The 19474-nt window shown below is 35.4% G+C and overlaps 1 protein-coding gene across 1 annotated transcript in view; it reads right to left on the bottom strand.

Annotated features, from left to right (window-relative positions):
* Positions 1-448: 448 nt before the first annotated feature.
* Positions 449-19474, bottom strand: part of LOC135086557 (rho GTPase-activating protein 1-like) — a 35619-nt gene continuing 16593 nt past the window's right edge. Inside the window, exons 3-10 of the mRNA XM_063981306.1 lie at positions 17605-17726; positions 16289-16440; positions 15579-15764; positions 14405-14536; positions 12783-13027; positions 7421-7621; positions 6715-6821; positions 449-4035 (exon numbers count right to left, since the gene is read on the bottom strand). Coding sequence (XP_063837376.1) covers positions 3865-4035; positions 6715-6821; positions 7421-7621; positions 12783-13027; positions 14405-14536; positions 15579-15764; positions 16289-16440; positions 17605-17726 — 1316 coding nt within the window. The 3' untranslated portion in view covers positions 449-3864. The remainder of the gene's footprint in view (positions 4036-6714; positions 6822-7420; positions 7622-12782; positions 13028-14404; positions 14537-15578; positions 15765-16288; positions 16441-17604; positions 17727-19474) is intronic.

Below are 19474 nucleotides of genomic sequence, written 5' to 3'. Positions count from 1 at the left end.
TACCTAATATGTAGCTCGCAGATTGCTAAAATCAAGTGGCAGTGGGCGGGGCACATAGCTTGTAGAGACGATGGCCGTTGGGGCAGGAAAGTTCTCGAGTGGCGACCACGGGCTGGAAGACGTAGCGTGGGCAGGCCTCCTACTAGGTGGACCGACGATCTGGTAAAGGTCGCGGGAAGAGCCTGGATGCGGGCAGCGCAGGACTATTCATTATGGAAAACCTTGGGGGAGGCGTTTGTCCAGCAGTGGACGTCATTTGGCTGAAACGAACGTGTCAACATTAGCAAAAAACGTCCGAACTTATCCCAACACACCTTAAAACACAACTTTAATGTAACAAAGACGTGTTGACACAGAATAAGTAAGTGTTGCGAAGTTTTTGGCTACTTTCGGTGTCACGAACTATTTCTCGCTGACTGTACCTAAGTACCTAATAAAAAGCAACGAATTCTTTGAATCAGGTTTTATTGATATTATTACATTTCAGTTAACAGATCGTATATGAAAGATTTAAACAATTTAATTATTATATTCTAAAAATACAAAAAACACTTATAATTTCTGAAACGCTTTTATAAAGCTTTCATCAATAATAACTGAACTGACCTAAGATTTCTTTATAATAATATATTAAACTTACATAATAATATACTTTTTAAACATAAAATATAATATTATTCTTCATTGTTACCAGATCTTTTGTTTACACCAAATAACATCACGCACAAGTAAAGTGAAGAAATAAAACTTAGCGAGCTTGTCATAGTAGCCGTGTTTTGGTTAGTTTCATTATAATATATGTAAGGTAGTACGTGATCTGGTAAAACGGCAACCATAGATTAAAATGTTAGTAATATACAGTCCTCAGTGGCGGAAAATAAGAAATTCTTCAGGTTAAACTTATGATAGATATAAAATAATACATCATTCTGGAATGATTGAAAAAACAAATTCGTAGATAATAAAGTGCATTATGAAACTTATTTACTATTTTGAACTGTGTTTGAAAGAATATTTTGTACTAACGCAACATACGTAAACTTTCCCCACAAAATTCGGATGCAACAAGATTTAAGAAAACAGATTTTGGTTTTAGGCCGATTGCTGAGATTAACGGTCGGCTAATGGCCACAATTGACAAAATCCTTTATAACTAGTACTAAAACATTATCTGTAAATACTGTAATAACAATGAACATAAGTCCTATAAGAACAACGATATTTTTTGTAATATGTATGTATGCGATAGATTTGTTTTAAGTTTAATAGCCGAACTCTTCACTGTGATAATAATTTTATTTAACTAAGGATTAGCTAACGCTGACCACGTCTGTTTAAATCGTGAAATATTTATTAATAATTTGGATTATAATTAGGGTACAATTACGTACCATAAAGAGTCAATACAATAAGTAGTGTATAAAACGGAATAGCGACAATTGAGGCACACTATAACGAGAAGTCCAAAACCGGGCGGCAATGATATAAGGGGGAGATCTCAGGAAGAGTTGATTGTTGAAGAAATCAAAAGTGTGTCAAACATAAAGGCCTTAAAGTAACATAAAAGCGTCGTGCGCCCCAATGGTCACTGATGAATGCTTTTACAAGTATAATACAATCATTGCATGTTCGTTCAAACCATTGTGCTTCCATTTACCGAGTGCTTAAACTAATTCGATTAATATAGACAATTATTAAAACATCTTACAATATGTGATTTTTACCTAAACTATAAAATTATTGTTTTATTACAATTATTTATTATTATTGTGACCTTGGAAGTATCAGAATGAATAAATGGCACTCTCATTTCGTACAAATTTAGTTAACTTATTGAAAATCCCATGCATGCTCTCATTTTATACAAAAACAATTAGATATCCAAATAATGAGGGACCTTAATGTTCTATTCCTAGATAAAGTACACAATATGTAGTATAAAGAATAATTACCTATAAACATTGAATAATTTTGTTAAGGTCAAGAGAAGGAAGACGAAAATATTTCAAACCATTACAAACCAACAACTTGGTGACATTAAATTAACTAGCAGATTTCAAGTTAGTAGTTATCGATCCATAAGAGAAATCTCTAAAACAACTCGATTCTTGAGAAACAGGATTAATAACAGTTTTTGTCCTTGACAGTTAAATCAAGGCCGGGAAGAAGTTAATAAATATCGTCATTTGTAACGGTATTTAAGGTGTATAATAAATAAGTGTATAGACAGACACTGTATCACCGCACCTTTACGGCCCTATACTTGACTGCCGCACATGCTATTGAATGGGTCAGAAGGGGAACGAGTAACCGACCTTTTGTCATCTGCATAAAGGACCAATAACGCTATCGGCGGGTATAATCTTGTATTCATCTTGCGAAAACGGTTATTCCCAATAATTCCATTACAAGGTAATTTCAGCATTTCTTCCAAAGATGAAGATCCTTCAAATTTTGCATCAGTATCAAGAAAACTCACAAAAACACGGAATGATAGCAGTCAATTTATGATAGGAGAGCGGGAATAAGCCAAATTATCGCGTGACAAACATTTGAATGTATTTGAAATATGGCTTTAACTACAATATTGTAAAAAGAATAAAATAATCATTAAACTAAAAATTAAACATTACTATTCTATATACCCTATGTTTGTTATTTTTGGTATAAATCTCTACTATCCCTAATAAAATACCCAATCATACAAAGTAACATTTATGATTTATAAAGTATTTAAGGTTCGTATTATGAACGATATTTAAATAAATACGAATCAAGATTTAGATTTCGATTCATAATAAGAACCCAAGTGTTGAAAACACTAACTCAAAGAATCTCAACGTTCTATTACATGTTTATTTTAAGATTCAACTTTTATATAATTACTAATCGAAATAAAAATAGATACAGACATACTACTGATTCTTATCGTTTGTAACATTGAAATAAGTATGTCTACTGTCACAACAGATATTTTAATATTGAAAATGGAGTAAATTAAATTACATATTGTTGCATGGAATGATGTTTTAACAATAAATAATTAACATACAATGGAAATTCTATGTAACAATGGGAATAATAAGGAATCATGTTACTATTTAATCAATATTTGATCTTTATTGTATATTTCTTTAATATCTGCAATAGGTCTTCCATATGTATTATTACGTCGATGATATGAAAGTACAAAAAGTTTATTATACACCTACGTAGTCTTATACAAATATAACGAGTAGTCGTATAGTGTGCCGAATACGATCTTACAAAAGGCTAGTTCTGTTATCAAAATAATATATTGGACAGTGGACTGTTACAGTAATCATAAGAAAATTTACTTCGCGGTAGCATTTAGTTTTCTGTTACTTCAGCACGGTTTGAAAATGACTTTAGATGACGTAATTGCTTGGTTGATTTGGTTCTGAAATATATTGTGTTAACGACGATTTCCTTGATTGTCACTTTGATTTATTCAATGGACGGCAGTAGGCTGAATGTAAGCGATAATAATTATTTAAGATGATGTTTGACACGGAAAAGAAATGCATAAACATAAACATGTTATTCGTTGGAAATCAAAATCAACGATCAAAGCACGGTAAAATTCCTTGATTTCTAGAACTAGCCACATAATTTTAAAATATTCGTTGTAAAATTTCAGAATAGCCGTTTATTAACAATGAATAATATTGTAAAATTCATCGGCGAGAATCATAGTGGCAGGTAAAATTAAATTCATTCGTTCAACATTGATACGAGTGAGTAAAGTTTAAAAAAGAAATATGTATAATAAAATGTTCTTAAAAACAAAATCCATTGAGATTTCATGTGGTTACGGAATGATTGAGAGGCGGATGAATCAATTTAGATGATGAATATTGATTCTTGGTTCTCCAGGAGGAAGTCTGTGAACGCGTTGATGGGTGCGATGGCCTGCAGCGACATCTGTCCGTTGGGTGGCCAAGCCAAGTTGGGCCCGAACACGACGGCCAAGTTGCTGCTGGTCATCTTGTTCAGGCAGCTCCTGTCTTGCACCTGCGAGAATAACACATCTCAATACATTTATTTCAGGCAGAACAAGGCTAGCATTTAACCAATCGCACCTGAAATATTTTTATCTTTTCTTAAAACTCTTCACGGAGCAGCTGTTATTTCGTAATTATTTATTTCCTAAATAAAGAATAAATAAAAATACAACACTAAGTTCTAGGCATATCTCCAGGCGTCATTAGCATACACAATATGGCCGACAGTCATTAATGAGGGCTATCGTTTTTATACTTAACAGTTGGCGATTGACAGGACCTTACTCTACAGTGGCGCCATCTTGATGAGTGCAAATGCAATAGTCCTCCTACCACTTTAGCGCTCACCAGTTGGTGCCACTGTCTTCGCTACTAGCAAGTGACAGGACCTTACTCTACACTCTACAGTGGCGCTAACTGGTGAGCGCTAAAACGATAGCCCTCTATGATACGAAATTTAATATGTATGATAGTTATCAAAACAAAACTAGTGTAGTTGTTAAAATATATTAAGGAATTCCTCTATTTGCTGATATTTATAAAGTGATTGGCTTAGCCATTACGAAAATCATTCTTGTGTCAAAGCCGAATAAACGGCAAGTCTAGGCGTAGACGCGTCTTTCCGTTCTATACATGGCCAGAACGCACCCATAGGAAACTGCTCGTGTATATTTTGGAGTGTCTCTTTGTAAGTCGGTCACTACAAACTATACACGAATTTTGCGTACTGATCGTGTATAGTTTGTGTCGTGGATGGATTCCGTCTTCGCTCCAAACTATACTACACCACTTACAGTTGACTAGAGTGTGTTTAGTTTATTTGATTTAATAAAATATGTAATTATATTTAAAATTATTACATTTATTAGATATTATGCTCGTGCTTTGTCCTCGAGATTAGAAATAAGAACTACCTATGTAGATCACGTACGGTGATGCCATTTTTAAATTCAATAATTTTTACTTAAAATATTATTATTTTACTGAATCTACATATTATTATAATAAATCTAGATTTATAACACTAATGTAAGTGGTTTCTGAAATTAAATTGATTAGGTAGATTTCAAATTAAATAACAATTATTTATTAGTGAGAGTGAATGAAGAAAGTTAAACGTGCATTATTAACTAAAATTGTCGACCGTTCGGTGTAGTGGTTCGAAACGGATAACTGTTCCGGAGGTAGCGGGTTCGATTCCCGCACAGTACAAACATTAATTTGTGTGCATGAACATATTTTGATATTTGTTTGTATTGGACTGGGTGTCTTCTATGTATAATAAGTATGTATTTACAAAAAAAGTATTTAAGTATGTTTATATCCGTTATCTAGTACCTATAGTACAAGCTTTGCTTAGTTTGGGACTAGAAGCGCAGTGTAAAATGTCCAGGGATATTCATTTTTATTTATAAGCTTTTATCTCAAGAACAAAAATCATTTTCACATACATAATTCTTAATTTCAGAGTTATTCAGCCCCAAAACAAATATCTTTTCTATGGCAGAATATGAAACACCAAAAAGCTCTTTATCAAAACAATGGCACGTGTCGAAATTGATTCAATGTTTAAAGTAGACACGCAGTTATGAATTAATATGCAATAGAAAGAGAGGTAAATAAGTCAAAATGACGAGCATGCAACTAAGTACTCGCGTATACATTGTAATCGCGAACTTATTACAATACATACATGATTAGTCCGTATGCGTACTGACGATGTATATTTTGGAGTAAGATAATTGACCTTAGTCACTACAAAGTATACGCGAGCAGTACGCAGCGTATGCGTACTGGTCGTGTATAGTTTGGAGGAGCTTAGTAAAAAAAGTCACATCCAAACTACAGGGTGGAAACGTTAAGTGATCTCACTCGATTATTTCTAAACTATACAAGATATTGAAAAACTGGTAACTGATCCTGAAAGTACTTCATGAGCTCTTTCAAACGGTACCAATAATAGGGTACAGAATAAACTGGATCTATCTGAAAATTCAATGTTTCCAGCTTCCATACTAAATGTATGCCAGCCACACAATATTAGAAGTGTAATATTTTTTATTTAATAATAAACACTTAAAATAAACTCGTAAATTGTATTTTTATTTTAAATTATTCATGGAAAACATTGGTTTTAGGCTTTACTTGCTATAATATTGTCAAGAGATGAGTGTCATGACTGTGGTAGTACTAAATGTATGGAAGAAAGAAACATTGAATTTTTGGATAGATCCAGTTTATTCTGTAACCTATTATTGATACCATTGGATAGAGCTTGTGAAGCACTTTTAGAATCAGTAATCAGTTTTACGATATCATGTGTAGTTTTTAAAATAATGTGACTTTACCAAATGTATGAAAGCTGGAAACATTGAATTTTCGGATAGATACAGCTTATTCTGTAACCTATTATTAATACCGTTTGATAGAGCTCATGAAGCACTTTCAGGATCAGTAACTAGTTTATTGATATCTTGTATAGTTTAGAAATAATCGAGTGAGATCACTTATCGTTTCCACCCTGTATACTCGATTAGTTTCACACCCTTGCGTTCTGGCTATGTATAGAATGGAAAGACGCGGCGTAGACCACCGACTTTTAGTTGGCCTATAGTTGGGTCGGGCTGTTGATCAGTCTATCGGCCGACTAAAAGTCTGCAGCCTGCGGGGTATAATTTTAATATATTACCTTCCACAGAAATTGTATGATGAACTTCAGAAGTTTGTAGTTATCCAGGGGCAAGCGCTCCAGAATTAGTATCTTCACCCGACGGGGCTTGTCCCGGAGAGACCAGGCTGTAATGAAAATGACTGTTAGAAAAAACAATCATCAGCTGTCACAACTCAAAAGCCAGAAGGCAAGGTTTAAAAGTTGAATGAGTAACTTTAACCTTAAGGGTTAAGTTATTTTAATGAGTAACAGCTATCATTAATTATGGATGCACCATGGAATGCTTCGCAGCAATCAACTGAAATCCTTTGATAAGCTGTCACAATTACGTTGCATGGAAATTATGAAGTGACGTCACTTATCAAGTCAAGTCAAATTTCGAAGAATAATGGATAAATAATAAATGAAGGGGCTATTTCGTTATTACATTTTGATCATATTATCTATATCTTAAGTTCTTAACTCATCATCATTAATCTTCGTTCGCATAAGGACAGATTCTCAAAACGACAGATTCGCATAAGGACAGATTCTTAAAAAGACAAAGTACAGATCAACACACCATTCCATTCCATTTTATACTTTATTCAGATATTTTATTTTTTCTTAAATACTAGTAATGTTACACGTCTAACTAGAATGCGCACTATCATAATCATCTTATCGAGGCATTATCGATGCACGTTATTGTCTGGCCTTTAATCGTAATTTAGTAATGACTCACTCTGAAACTTGAGAATCTCGTCGTACAGGTCAAACGTCATGAGTGGCTCCTCCAGATCCCTGAGGAATGTCTTGAGCAGCACGGCAGCGTTATGAGGGTCGTTCCGGAATGATATCGGCTCGCCGCGGTTGCAAGACCTCTGCAGCTCCTTTATCACTGATATGTTGGCTGAACGGCGGAATATACCCTCGGTCTCCAGCGCTGGAATCAAACAAGAACGGTTAATTAAGATGAGGGAGTTTACCAGTTAATATGCGGTCGACATCATAGTCGAAGTATACATTTTTATTGCAAAGCATCACCTATGACAAACTACATAAGGTGACATAGAGATCTTATCTTTAGTCATCAACAAGAATAACTGTTGATGTCGACAACCAATAGAGTTGTAAACTGACAGAGAACTACTAGATTGTGCTATGTTATCGTTGAAAAATGTCGACATTAGTTTTAAGTGCTTATCCCCACACTCAAATCAAATCTTAAAGTTTTCCATTGTCCACCCCACAACCCCCCCCCCCCCACCCTCCTCCCCACCCCCCCTCCTCCCCCACCCCCCTGCGGCAGGGCGAGTGTCGCGGGCCCCCACTAAAAAATATCCCTTTGGTCCCACCCCAAAACATTCCATTGTATCAGAACTTATCTTGTAATAACCAGTCTTATAACGCCTTGAGAAGATTATGATTCATTTTCCTAAAATAAAGAACTTAAGAAGGATTATCAAAAGGGCAGAAGAGGGAAAAAGATTAACATTATTAACAAATTTAAGATGATTCATACTACCCACACCAAAAGGCTTAAAACCAATCGCTAATTATTGCGCCATAATACAGTGTGAGTCACGTTAAAGTGTACATATGAAAATAGATGAAACTAGACCTAATTTTATCGACAAAAAAGAGATAAAAAAAATTTTGAGATTTTTTTTAAATTTTTTATAGAATTTTTTTTCTTCCAATTACTGATTGTAAAGAAAACGTAATAACTTTTAAACTAAGCGGTATATCCTGATAAAATAAAAACAGTAATAATGCCTAATAACAGGCAATACTAAAAAAATACATAAAATACACAAAAAATGCCAACAAATAATAAAAAATGATATTTTTTTTAAAAAATCTGCTTAAAAATTCGTATATTTTTGGTTATTTGATAAATTTCTCCAAAAAATGCCCCTATAACAGATGGTTTTTATTACTTTTTATTATTCTCTATCGTATTACTTTTGTAAAACCAACAATCGCATATCTCTATCCCTATCACAACATTTGCTATGATCGTTTGAACAAAGGCCTGCCACCACATTTTTCTCCGCTACAGGTAGAGACAATTTTAATTTTAACTAAAATGCTTATTTTACTTCGAAATCTTTTGTTTTTATTTGAAATCTAACTTGTCTTTATCAAAATTACAAATCTAGAGTCACTTTCAGTTTCGTTGTTAACGAAGCGTTGAATGGCGCGCCCGGAGAGGCTTAGTTCAAACGATCATTGCAAACGTTGTGATAGGGATAGAGACATGCGATTTTTGGTTTTACAAAAGTAATACGATAGAGAATAATAAAAAGTAATAAAAACCACCTGTTATAGGGACATTTTTTGGAGAAATTTATCAAACAACCAAAAAAATACGAATTTTTAAGCAGATTTTTTTCAAAAAGTATCATTTTATATTATTTGTTGGCATTTTCTGGGTATTTTATGTATTTTTTTTAGTATCGCCTGTTATTTAGCATTATTACTGTTTTTATTTTATCAGGATATACCGCTTAATTTAAAAGTTATAACGTTTTCTTTACAATAAGCAATTGGAAGAAAAAAAATTCTATAAAAAATTAAAAAAAAATCTCAGAAATTTTTTGACCTCTTTTTTATCGATAAAAATAGGTCTAGTTTCATCTATTTTCATATGTACACTTTAACGTGACTCACACTGTATATTGTCGGTACATGTCGATATAATGAACACTGTTGATCTGAAATCTTGTTCGTATTAGAGAAACCATAGGACCAATATTGTTTCCGATTAAAATTTCGCAGAAATATAACCCTAATGTCGGGAAAACTATGTGAGATGTCACAAATCAAACTTAGCAATCTATTATTCACCAACTTGAATTTATAACCAGCTAGTTCATAATTTATTAATACCAACACAATTTGTTGAGTTTAAAATTGTTAAGTTTCTTTTTTCATATAAGTTTTAGTTTAAGTTTATTGTAAACTTGTTTGTGGTTCATTCAATAAATAAAATAAAAAACATTACTATTATATCTTTAGATCGTCTAAAAAAAAATCTCATATGTTAGGATCGCCCATGTTGTACCTTTACAACTTTTGTATTCTTATGATTGCCAAGTTATGTGTAATGTGCAACAAAGAGTATGTTTGTAGTGTATAGTAAAAGCAATAAACTAATTATACACCGTGTTACTTTGCATTCTTGCCATATTCACAAAGATAAAAGTAGGGAACAATACCTAATATTTAAGATAAACAAGAGACTCCTATAAAGAAAGTACACTAAGATTTTAGTAAATTTGGTTTTTCAGTACAAATCGGAATAAACCAATTTTGTCTCGCACGTTCTACAGGTGCAAGTGGAATAAACCTAGTGGGCGTGGCCTAGTTCTTAATAATCTGTTGTTTTATGGCTCTGGGTACCAGCCTTTTTATCCAGTCATAATAATTATTTTAAAATACTCTTCAGTTGATTTCAGATTTTCCTTTCTACTCTCAGTTTCTACTTTACGGGCTTAGGACCGTCAAAAATACGTAATAATTATTAGGGTTTTAATTAATTTTAACATTGTACCCTATTTTTACAAATTAATAAATTAAGTATGAAATGAAATCACCTTATTCACAATTAATTATTTATTTATAAGTTCCTACTTACAAAGTTTACGTACTGCGAAGCAAGTGTTCAAAGTGTCCTCCGTTCTGATGAAGGCACAGTCTAGCACGGCGAAGCGTAGGTTTTCCGCTTTAGTTTTCGCAACACATAAACGTTTTGTCTCACAGTTTCACTAAAACAATCCTTTCATGTAACTCGTTTACACTGTTTATCTCTTCTGCGCATACCAGTCGTTTCAAGTCACGCCAAAAATCTATTGGTGTCAGGTCCGAGGATCGTGGTGGTCAAGCTACTGGACCACTCGTCCAATCCACTGTTCACCAAACGTATTATTCGCGCACTTGACGTCCTTATTGTGGGGGAGCACCATCCTGCTGCTAGTAGAGCATTTGGTGTAACGCTTAGGGTACGTCATCATCAAGCATTTCGTCTAAGACGTCTTGCAGACACTCCAGGCACCATTTTGATTAAATTATTCGTTGTTTGAATACTCTTCAGACATTTTTGTATAATTTATAACGTGATTTGTGATTGATGGATTTCTCAGTTTTTTACAAGTGTCAAAAAGACATTTTAAAGACAATAGATTGCAATAGATATTTAAAAATACAATAAAAAGTAAAAAAGTCTTCATCGCCATCGCCAACAAGTGATGTGCATGCGTTACGATAATTAGTGATGTGTTTAACAGATTGTCGATAAAATAAAATACTCAAGATCAAAAAAAATTTTTTTTGGGCATTATTTTTTAACGGATTTGTGATCAGTATCAGTAATATAGTCACCTCTGTAAATATGGCAAGAATGCAAAGTAACACCCTGTATACTAAACTAAACTAGCTATAGGTCTAGACCTAAGCGCTAGCGCTTATGTCTCAAATAAGTCGGTGCCCAAGGTATGTGGACGGCATGGGAGGTCAAACGCCAGCGAGACTTCAACAAATGTGCCTCAGATTTGTATGCTCTGTCATGTGTATGATATGTCATAATATGTATGTCAATGGCATCTCTTCATGTATTAAACAGACTATTTACACACAGGTTCACTTACAAACCCTGATAAATTGATTAGCAAAACAAAGGATCGTAGCATGCAAATGCAATGCTTTGCCTTGATTAGATATTATATTTAGTCATCAAGTTCGGAAAAATGTGATAATAGAATTGCACCACAACAATTCTAGACAGTATTTTACTTATTCTTTGTTATCGTTTCATGAAAGTTCCATATCATTTTGAAGTGTTTCTCGACCCACTCAAGCCCACGTCGATTAGAAAAAGATGGTTTTTCTAAATTAAATTGAATTGAACTACTTTACCATTCCAGGAAGGGGTGTTTTTAATATTTAGATTAGAACGCATCTTCATGACAAAAGATTTCATTGTATCAATAGATATTGTGAAATATTAATTGCAGTATAATTTTCCTATCTTAGTTATGTATTCTTGAACACTGCGCTATAAAGCAAAAGCAAATCTTGTACTATGGGTACCAGACAACAAATAAGACATTCTTATAGAATTTTTTGGCAGGCAAAAAATTATAATAGGTAAGGCATTTGACGATTTGAAAGAACTAATTTAATTGAACTAGTCTAAACAAATAAAGTATATTTTTGATGATTTTATAATACATACATAGAAAACACCCAATGCAAACAGATATGTTCATGCACACAAATGTTTGCATTGTGCGGTGATCAAACCCGGGACTTTAGACATAGTAGTCCGGTACGCGAACCACTACATCAAACGGCCGTCAATATAAATAAAAGCTTGCAACGATTGTGTGTCATGCCCTTGTGTAATAGGAAAGAATTGTCAAATGTGGAAAACATTAAATAAACACATTATCAATCTATTTCCAGCTATACTATTCCGTAATAATCTTAATTACAAACCGCTAGTTACAACATGATGATATACATGCCCGAAAACCTAAAATATACCAACTAAATTAAACACGAAGGGGCTTAGTATGTACAAAAAGTTTGACGCTCGGAGAATAGTACTTGTTTCAATTGGCATTTTAAACATAAATACCCGTAAGATTTAATGAAAATAATATCTGCACCCTATTTATTCGTCGCACCGCGCATTACATATTTAGAGTAAAATCTATTACTCAGAATCGGTTAAACCTAACTTCTTATTATAATCATTATCATTTGAGAAAGGAAAGGAGAAAGAAAGAAAAATATTTAGTTCAAAATACCTAGTTAATCATATTATATTAATTATAGTGTGCGTGTATTATTTTTTAACCAAAATGGCAATTAATTAGTTTAAGTCTAAGTCTAAATACCACTCACTGAATAATCACGAAATCTCAAAAACTATAACACCTATAAACTCGAAATTTGGCACGCAGATTCCTTATAGAGTAAATGAATACATTCATTAAGGACGGATTTTACGAAAATCCACCTCTAAGGGGGTAAAACGGGGTCCACGCACGAATTCGTGGAAATCAAATATTTTCACCATAAACATCTTATCTACTTACCGTCCGGCTGAGACAAGAACTCGACGCACTGTCGTACCACTGGAGGAATAGCATCCACCATGTTAGTGTTGTTCTCCTTGATGAACTGCAAAGACACGCCGAACTGCTGGGTGCTAGGCGGCGACAGGCTTTCCTTCGGCGTCGACTTGGAGCCAAACTGGTCCGCAAGCTTCTTCATCCGTTCGCGCAGCATCTTAGCAGCTTCTGACGCTCTTGGGTTCTTCGAAAGCAGCAGTCTATCGTATCTGAAGAAATTAACAAGCTTTTAAAATCCACTTCCGGTTCCGGATACAGGGCCGGCAAGGTCCCGCCGCGAGACGGGGATGCGCCGTACGGGAAAGCTCGCACGACCGTTTTCGTTCAAACGTAATTACAAGTCGAAGTTAAACTGAAACTACCGCGGTCAAAACACAAGATTTGTTTCATTTAGGCTGGCATTACAAGCACTCTCACATCCTACAACTTGATATATAACGGTCTATATACCGCGCCTCCTTCCGAGCGCAAGTTCAAAGACGTACCGGCAAAAAATTTCTAAGTCCCTTATCGAAAAAAAAATCTACTCAAAAATCCCGAAAAAGCGACAAAAACGTGTGAAAATAAAAGTAAACAAGTTTTAAGAGAGAGCATAACACTAAAACACGGAACCGGCACTTTATTTTGACAACTTTGAAAAAATGTAGGAGCAACATGGGACGAACCTTCAGTCGCTGAAGTTACAACAGCTATGAAATATTTTGAATGTACACCTTTCTAGAATGCGGGATATATATTATGTATTACCTATTTCAATCCCACAAATCACGGCTTCTTTGACGCAGCTTATGAGGAGGCGTAAACACCTTGTATAATATTATAGTTGGGTATTTTTCCATTTTAATGCATCCATATAAAATACATCTCGCTTTTGAAAATAAATAAAATACATTTTATTAAAATCCCCGAGATAGAATTATGGATATCAAACGTTTCATAAGTGTACCAAAATTTCGCCGTCAGATGAATAATGTGTATCCCATTTGTAAAATTAATTCAACTAGAATTCTAAAAGCGAGGCCATATCAGTGCTTCGAATTGTTCTCATTATAATCGAAGTAAACACTCATAATGCCCTTGATAAGGTTAACTTTGATTCGTAAAACCAATATATTTAATTTAAAAAATTCTACATATGTACTTATTTTTTTTTTTGGTAAATAGGTAAATAAAAGTTAAATGAATTAAAGAAAAAATAGAAGATTTTATTCTGTTTCAATTTCGATTATAGAAATAAACATGAATTTATATTTGAAATGGGAAATAAACTATCATAAATTAGGCGGCTGACGAAGATTATGAACGTAGTTTTTCCTTACGGGAAAAGAGGCTCCCGTGTGATTGTATCGATTTTCAAGTAGCCAAGTAAAAACAAGTGGAAGTTTCCATTTTCTATGTTTACACTAAAGTTGCAAATGTACTCTTAGTAAACCATTCTAGTGTTGTCTATATACATATACACGGTGGTTTTTAATCCGAGTCCCGTGTACTTAATCGCACATTGCATAAGTGTAGATTTTTAGTCTTTCTTTAACAACTGAAATAAAAAATCACGATCACGTTAAAGGTATAAAAGATTGACTTACTCAAGCACAGGATGCGGGATGCACAGTTTCTCCAGATCCAGGTACTGCTGGAGCTCGTGGAGGTAGTTGACGTACATCATCTTCCTTCCGAACTTGACGCTGATGGCTGGCCTCAGCATCTGCCATACGATCCTAGAGAAAAAACGTAGTGTGTCAAACGCCACAGTTGACCTTCAGCAACCAAATTTTTAGAAAGAGTTCGCTTCGTTACGTGCCCATGCACACAATGTATGATTAAGTCACTTTATATAGGGCTATTTTTAAAACAGTCAAATTACATAATATCAAATTATCAGAAAGGGAATATTAGGATCAATGGTGACGCTAATAAGCGACTGTTTCATACAAAAGTCAAATTTCAATGAACGTATGAAATCGCTGTTTTTACCATTGATCTCAAAGTAAAAGTTGAATTAAGAACCCATCCTTAAAAGGCGACTGTTCTAAAAATGTTACACTCATTTTGTACGTAATTTGACCACGTAGCGCAGATGATCCGCAATCTACAGAATATATGGAGATTAGCACAGGAAGAAAGTAGGTACGCAGTTATGCAATGCCGCGCGTCTTGCATTCAAAGCCCGGTCGAAGTCAGACGAAATCTGTCCACTTGCTACGGAGGGCAATATTTCGTAGTATCCGACACTGGATCGTAGCTGGGAGTACTGGGAGACGCTCCCGGACTGGAAATCGTCTGCCTGTATCAAGTAGACACTCCCTTACTTCAAGAGCATAGCAATAGGTGTTTTCTAGAAGAATACATGTAAAATGCGGTAAATCTTCAACCTATGTAACCAAATGGGTTCTAAAGCAAACGCTACTTTGTTATTGACGAATTACGGTGAAAACAAAACTGTGATTTGTTTGTCTCTCTTTTTGTACCAGCTAACTTTAGCTGGTACAAAAAGAGAGAAACACAATGAGTAACCGTTTCATTTTGGGAAGTGGGTAGGTCAGTTAGCAGCAGTCCTAATATAACGCCAATCAATAAGCTCAGGCACAGACCACTGACTTTTAGTTGGCCGATAGTTGGGCCCGATTCTAATTTGTATGAAGCATCGGCCGATACCAAATCGGTGTATTGTGCGCACTTTCATACATCTCCATACCGATTGATCAACAGCCCGACTCAACTACTAAAAGTCGGTGGTCTGCGCGTAGGCTAAAAGCTCACCTGATGAAGTTGGTCGGATGCACCAAGTATAACGCTTTCAGGTTCTTCTTGTACTTCCTGTCGAAGGCCTTGTATGCCCTCCATAGCCACGACAGCGGAGGCTTGTTCTTGCTAGTCAGACCGCAGTGGAAATACACAACGCTGTAGTCCTGCTCCACGTACTTGTCAAGCGTGAACATGAAATATCTGTTAAAATAGAGAAACACGGGTCTCAACGCGAATATTATATGAAATATCCGGAAATGGAATGATGGTACGACGAATTTACAAACGATGACCGTGACAATAGACAAGAAAAAGCACTGCGATATCACTGTGTAGGCGTTTGAGTATCTACAACTCCGCCTTTCAACCAAGTGAAAAGATTTGCCTAAAGAAATACATTAGACCATCGGCATGAATGAATATATTACTGGATTAAATTTTACAACAAAGGTTAAGGGTATAGCAAGATCAAACGATACAAATAGTACCCAATAGTTGTATAAGTGTTAGTGCGACTAATGTGTGCCTCAATATAAGTTAACGGAGGAAAATTTTCAGACACACCGTAATTCCTAAACTATAACATGAAAGAAATGAAATAATATTTATTTTTTATTGTAAAGGATTATTGTTTTTAATAGTCGCTTATTCTTAAAATTACAATAAAATTTATCGAAGCATGTAGTTTGTATGGATTCGTCGATAGAGTTGAAAATGTTACGAACTTCAGAAGTATATCGGGGTCCTTGCTTTGCGGCAGCCTGCAGGCGGAGACCACGATGATCCGCCGCCCGATGTCGTCGTCGCCGACCACGTCGATCAGCCCCGTGCCATTGAGCTCGGCGAAGCACTCGTCGTCCAAAGAGGAACCCGATATCTATGATGTACAGATACATGACATCAGGTCATTTTCTCTCCACTGCAGTACTACAGGAGCAAGACACTCTCTTATTTTCGTCTCGACTCGTGTCTTTAATTTACCAGGGGCAAAAGGTTAGAATTTCAAAGTTGCACAGCGTGTTATGGAGAGGTATATGCTCGGTGTTCCTTTATGAGATCGAATCAGAAATAAGGAGGACCGTACACGAACTAAAGTCGCTGACATAGACCGACGAATTACAAAGCTTAAGTGTCATTGGACAAGGCACATAGTATGTAGAACTGACGACCGATGAGGCTGCAAAGTTCGGGAGTGGAGGTCCAGACCCAGATGGTGAACTGACGACCTAATAAAGGTAACAGGAAGGCGCTGGAAGCAGACCGCTATCATTGGGGGAGGCCTATGTTCAGCAGTGGACGTACTGTGGCTGAAATGATGATTATGACGAAAAGGCCGAATTGGTCTATACCTCCCTTGAGTTGGGAGACCCGATGTTCCCTTAGTAACTTATTACGCCCTCCACGGGAGGACTGGGGGTGGTCGTAATCTACTCAGCTGGAGCCACACGGCATATCTTTTACAGCCTTTCACGATCGCCATTTAACCGATCAATCGAATACGCATCCGAAAATCTTTAGATAAAATACAACAAAAGATACCAAATTCTTATGAGCGCTTTTAAAGTACTTTTAGCAGTCACTTTGAGTAAAATTCAACAGTATTCAAAAGACTTTTTTATGCTCGCATATTTTTGTCATGAGCATTTTATTCCGCGAAAATGTATTTTATTGTGTTGGAGCGGTTTTTAGTAGAAACATATTTACTCGTAATATGGTCGAATAATTTGATCTTAAAACTTATCTTAAATTACAAAGTCCCTAAATTTCTCGGAATCGGCAAGGATTTCTGAGACCGACCATATTCCATGTATTTTTGTAAAAGTCCTTCTTAATGTCACCTTACACAACATGTACTCATTGTGTCTTACAGCATAGCCAAGCTTGAGTAAATTTTAATCGATGGAGTGCAATTTAAATAAAATGCTATTCATAAATCATGTTTCACTAGCATCCGCAATCTGCATTATCTTGATAACATAAGCATACATCTAAATACAAGAAAATCATATTAATGTAATAAAGTTATTATTAATAAACTTACCTCTGCATAAACTTCTGGGGCCCTGGCAAGCTCCTCCTCAAAATTCTCTTCTATTGTGCCGTCGCTCGCGGAATGCTCGAGGAAGTCTTCCGGGATGTCCAACAGCTCCGGGGGCAGAGGCGCTGCAAACAACCCGAACGTGGTATATGACCCTTAAGAAACTAAACGTACAATCGCAAAAATGCTCACGCCAGTATATCCTGAACATGCTGCTAACTATCAATCTATCGGACATAGCCGAACTCCCCCGATCGCACCGACTCTATGGTGCGATCGATGCACAAATGCTTCCTAGGCCCAACGCATTTACAATTTATACCGATCACAAATTGCACTTGATGCAAATAACTTTCAGTGCCAGAGTTAGGCACAACTCGTTAACTCATCACGTTGCAGCACCTACTACCAGCCCTCTTGTAACAATTACGAAAATGCTTTTTAATATCTTTTCCGGGCAGTTCAAGTGTCGATTTGAATTGCAATTTTCTAATAGACCCAATGGACTTGGCATTGGTGTGGCAACTCAGTCTCTTTGTATTCGTATAGTGACCACGACAAGGATCAATTTCAAATCCTGGGAGCCAGGCATACACATGGACTTATATCTGAGTATACCCAACCACTCTTGTCGAGTCAATCAGCCAACACTTCAACAGCTCAGTGAGATGATGGCACGTGCATACGACACAATGTTTTTATTGTTGACGACAAGATTCGCGAGAAACGAGTGTCTTAATTGGAACTTACGTTTCAATAAAGTTATCTTTATGGTTTCATCTACTACAATTTGTTATTGGAGATGGCACGAACAAATAACTTTCTTATTGAGATGAACATTTAAAAATTGACACTAAAGATGATTTCGACAAATAGGCAACCTTCGGGAAATATGCTATACAAATTGCAATAAGAGTCGCCGCAAACTTCGAGTTCCATCAGTTACACATAATATTATGATCTCTGAATAACAAAAGCTTCGCTGTGAGGTCAGTTTATCAAAATGTCCTATGATGGATGAACTATTGAAGGCTAAAATAAAAGTTCATAAAGAGTTAAATTATTCATTAGTAACGAACGTGCGTATTTTCATGAAGCGTGAACTTCCTGTTAATGATAGCAGGCAAATGGTAGACATCTATATTTCGTATAACTTTCCGCAATGGGCCGAAAGCGTTGGTTTTATTCAGTTTGTATCATTTTAACAATTATTTATATCGCAACTATATGAACTTCCATCATACTGTACCATTACCAAGCTTGTAAGCTGGTATGAATTCTTAAGTTGATACAAATGACTACTACTTAATTATGCATCGCTTTTAAAAACCTGCAAGGAATCTCGGTGACCTTGGTAACATCATTATAATAATCTTTTTAGAGAGGGTTTTAAGCAATCTGTTCACATAATTGCATGAAACTAAGAGCTTGTTTTTTCAGCATCACTTAAAACAACGATATTTAGTATAATGAGCTAAATCTGTGACTAGGTAGACAGGCGAACGCCTATTTTCGGTCGCAAACTAGACCGAGTAGCAAAATAAGCGATGTTGAAATCAATACTCTGGCCTTTGTCGTCAGTTTAACGTTGTCTTCAGCGAAGTTTCCCAATGATGCAACTTTAGAATTCACTTTGCTAAGTATCAGAGTTCCGACAGATTTATTAACACTAATTTAACATTTAAAATGTTTCAATTAAATGAAAAGCAAATGTATCATTTTATGACTCAGATGTACTTCTTTGATCTCGCCAACGTTCTATACGTTTAACATGTATAATAATGTATATATGTATTTACTTTCAAATTGCTAAGCCCACCAGTATCGGTATCGATATGTATCCGATCTGTCGCAAATCGCAATTAATAAAGAA

The sequence above is a fragment of the Ostrinia nubilalis genome, chromosome Z (genome assembly GCF_963855985.1).
Source record: "Ostrinia nubilalis chromosome Z, ilOstNubi1.1, whole genome shotgun sequence".
NCBI classification, from domain to species: Eukaryota; Metazoa; Arthropoda; class Insecta; order Lepidoptera; family Crambidae; genus Ostrinia; species Ostrinia nubilalis.
Note: the sequence above shows the minus strand (reverse complement) of the source record. Positions and strands in the feature narration are given on the sequence as shown.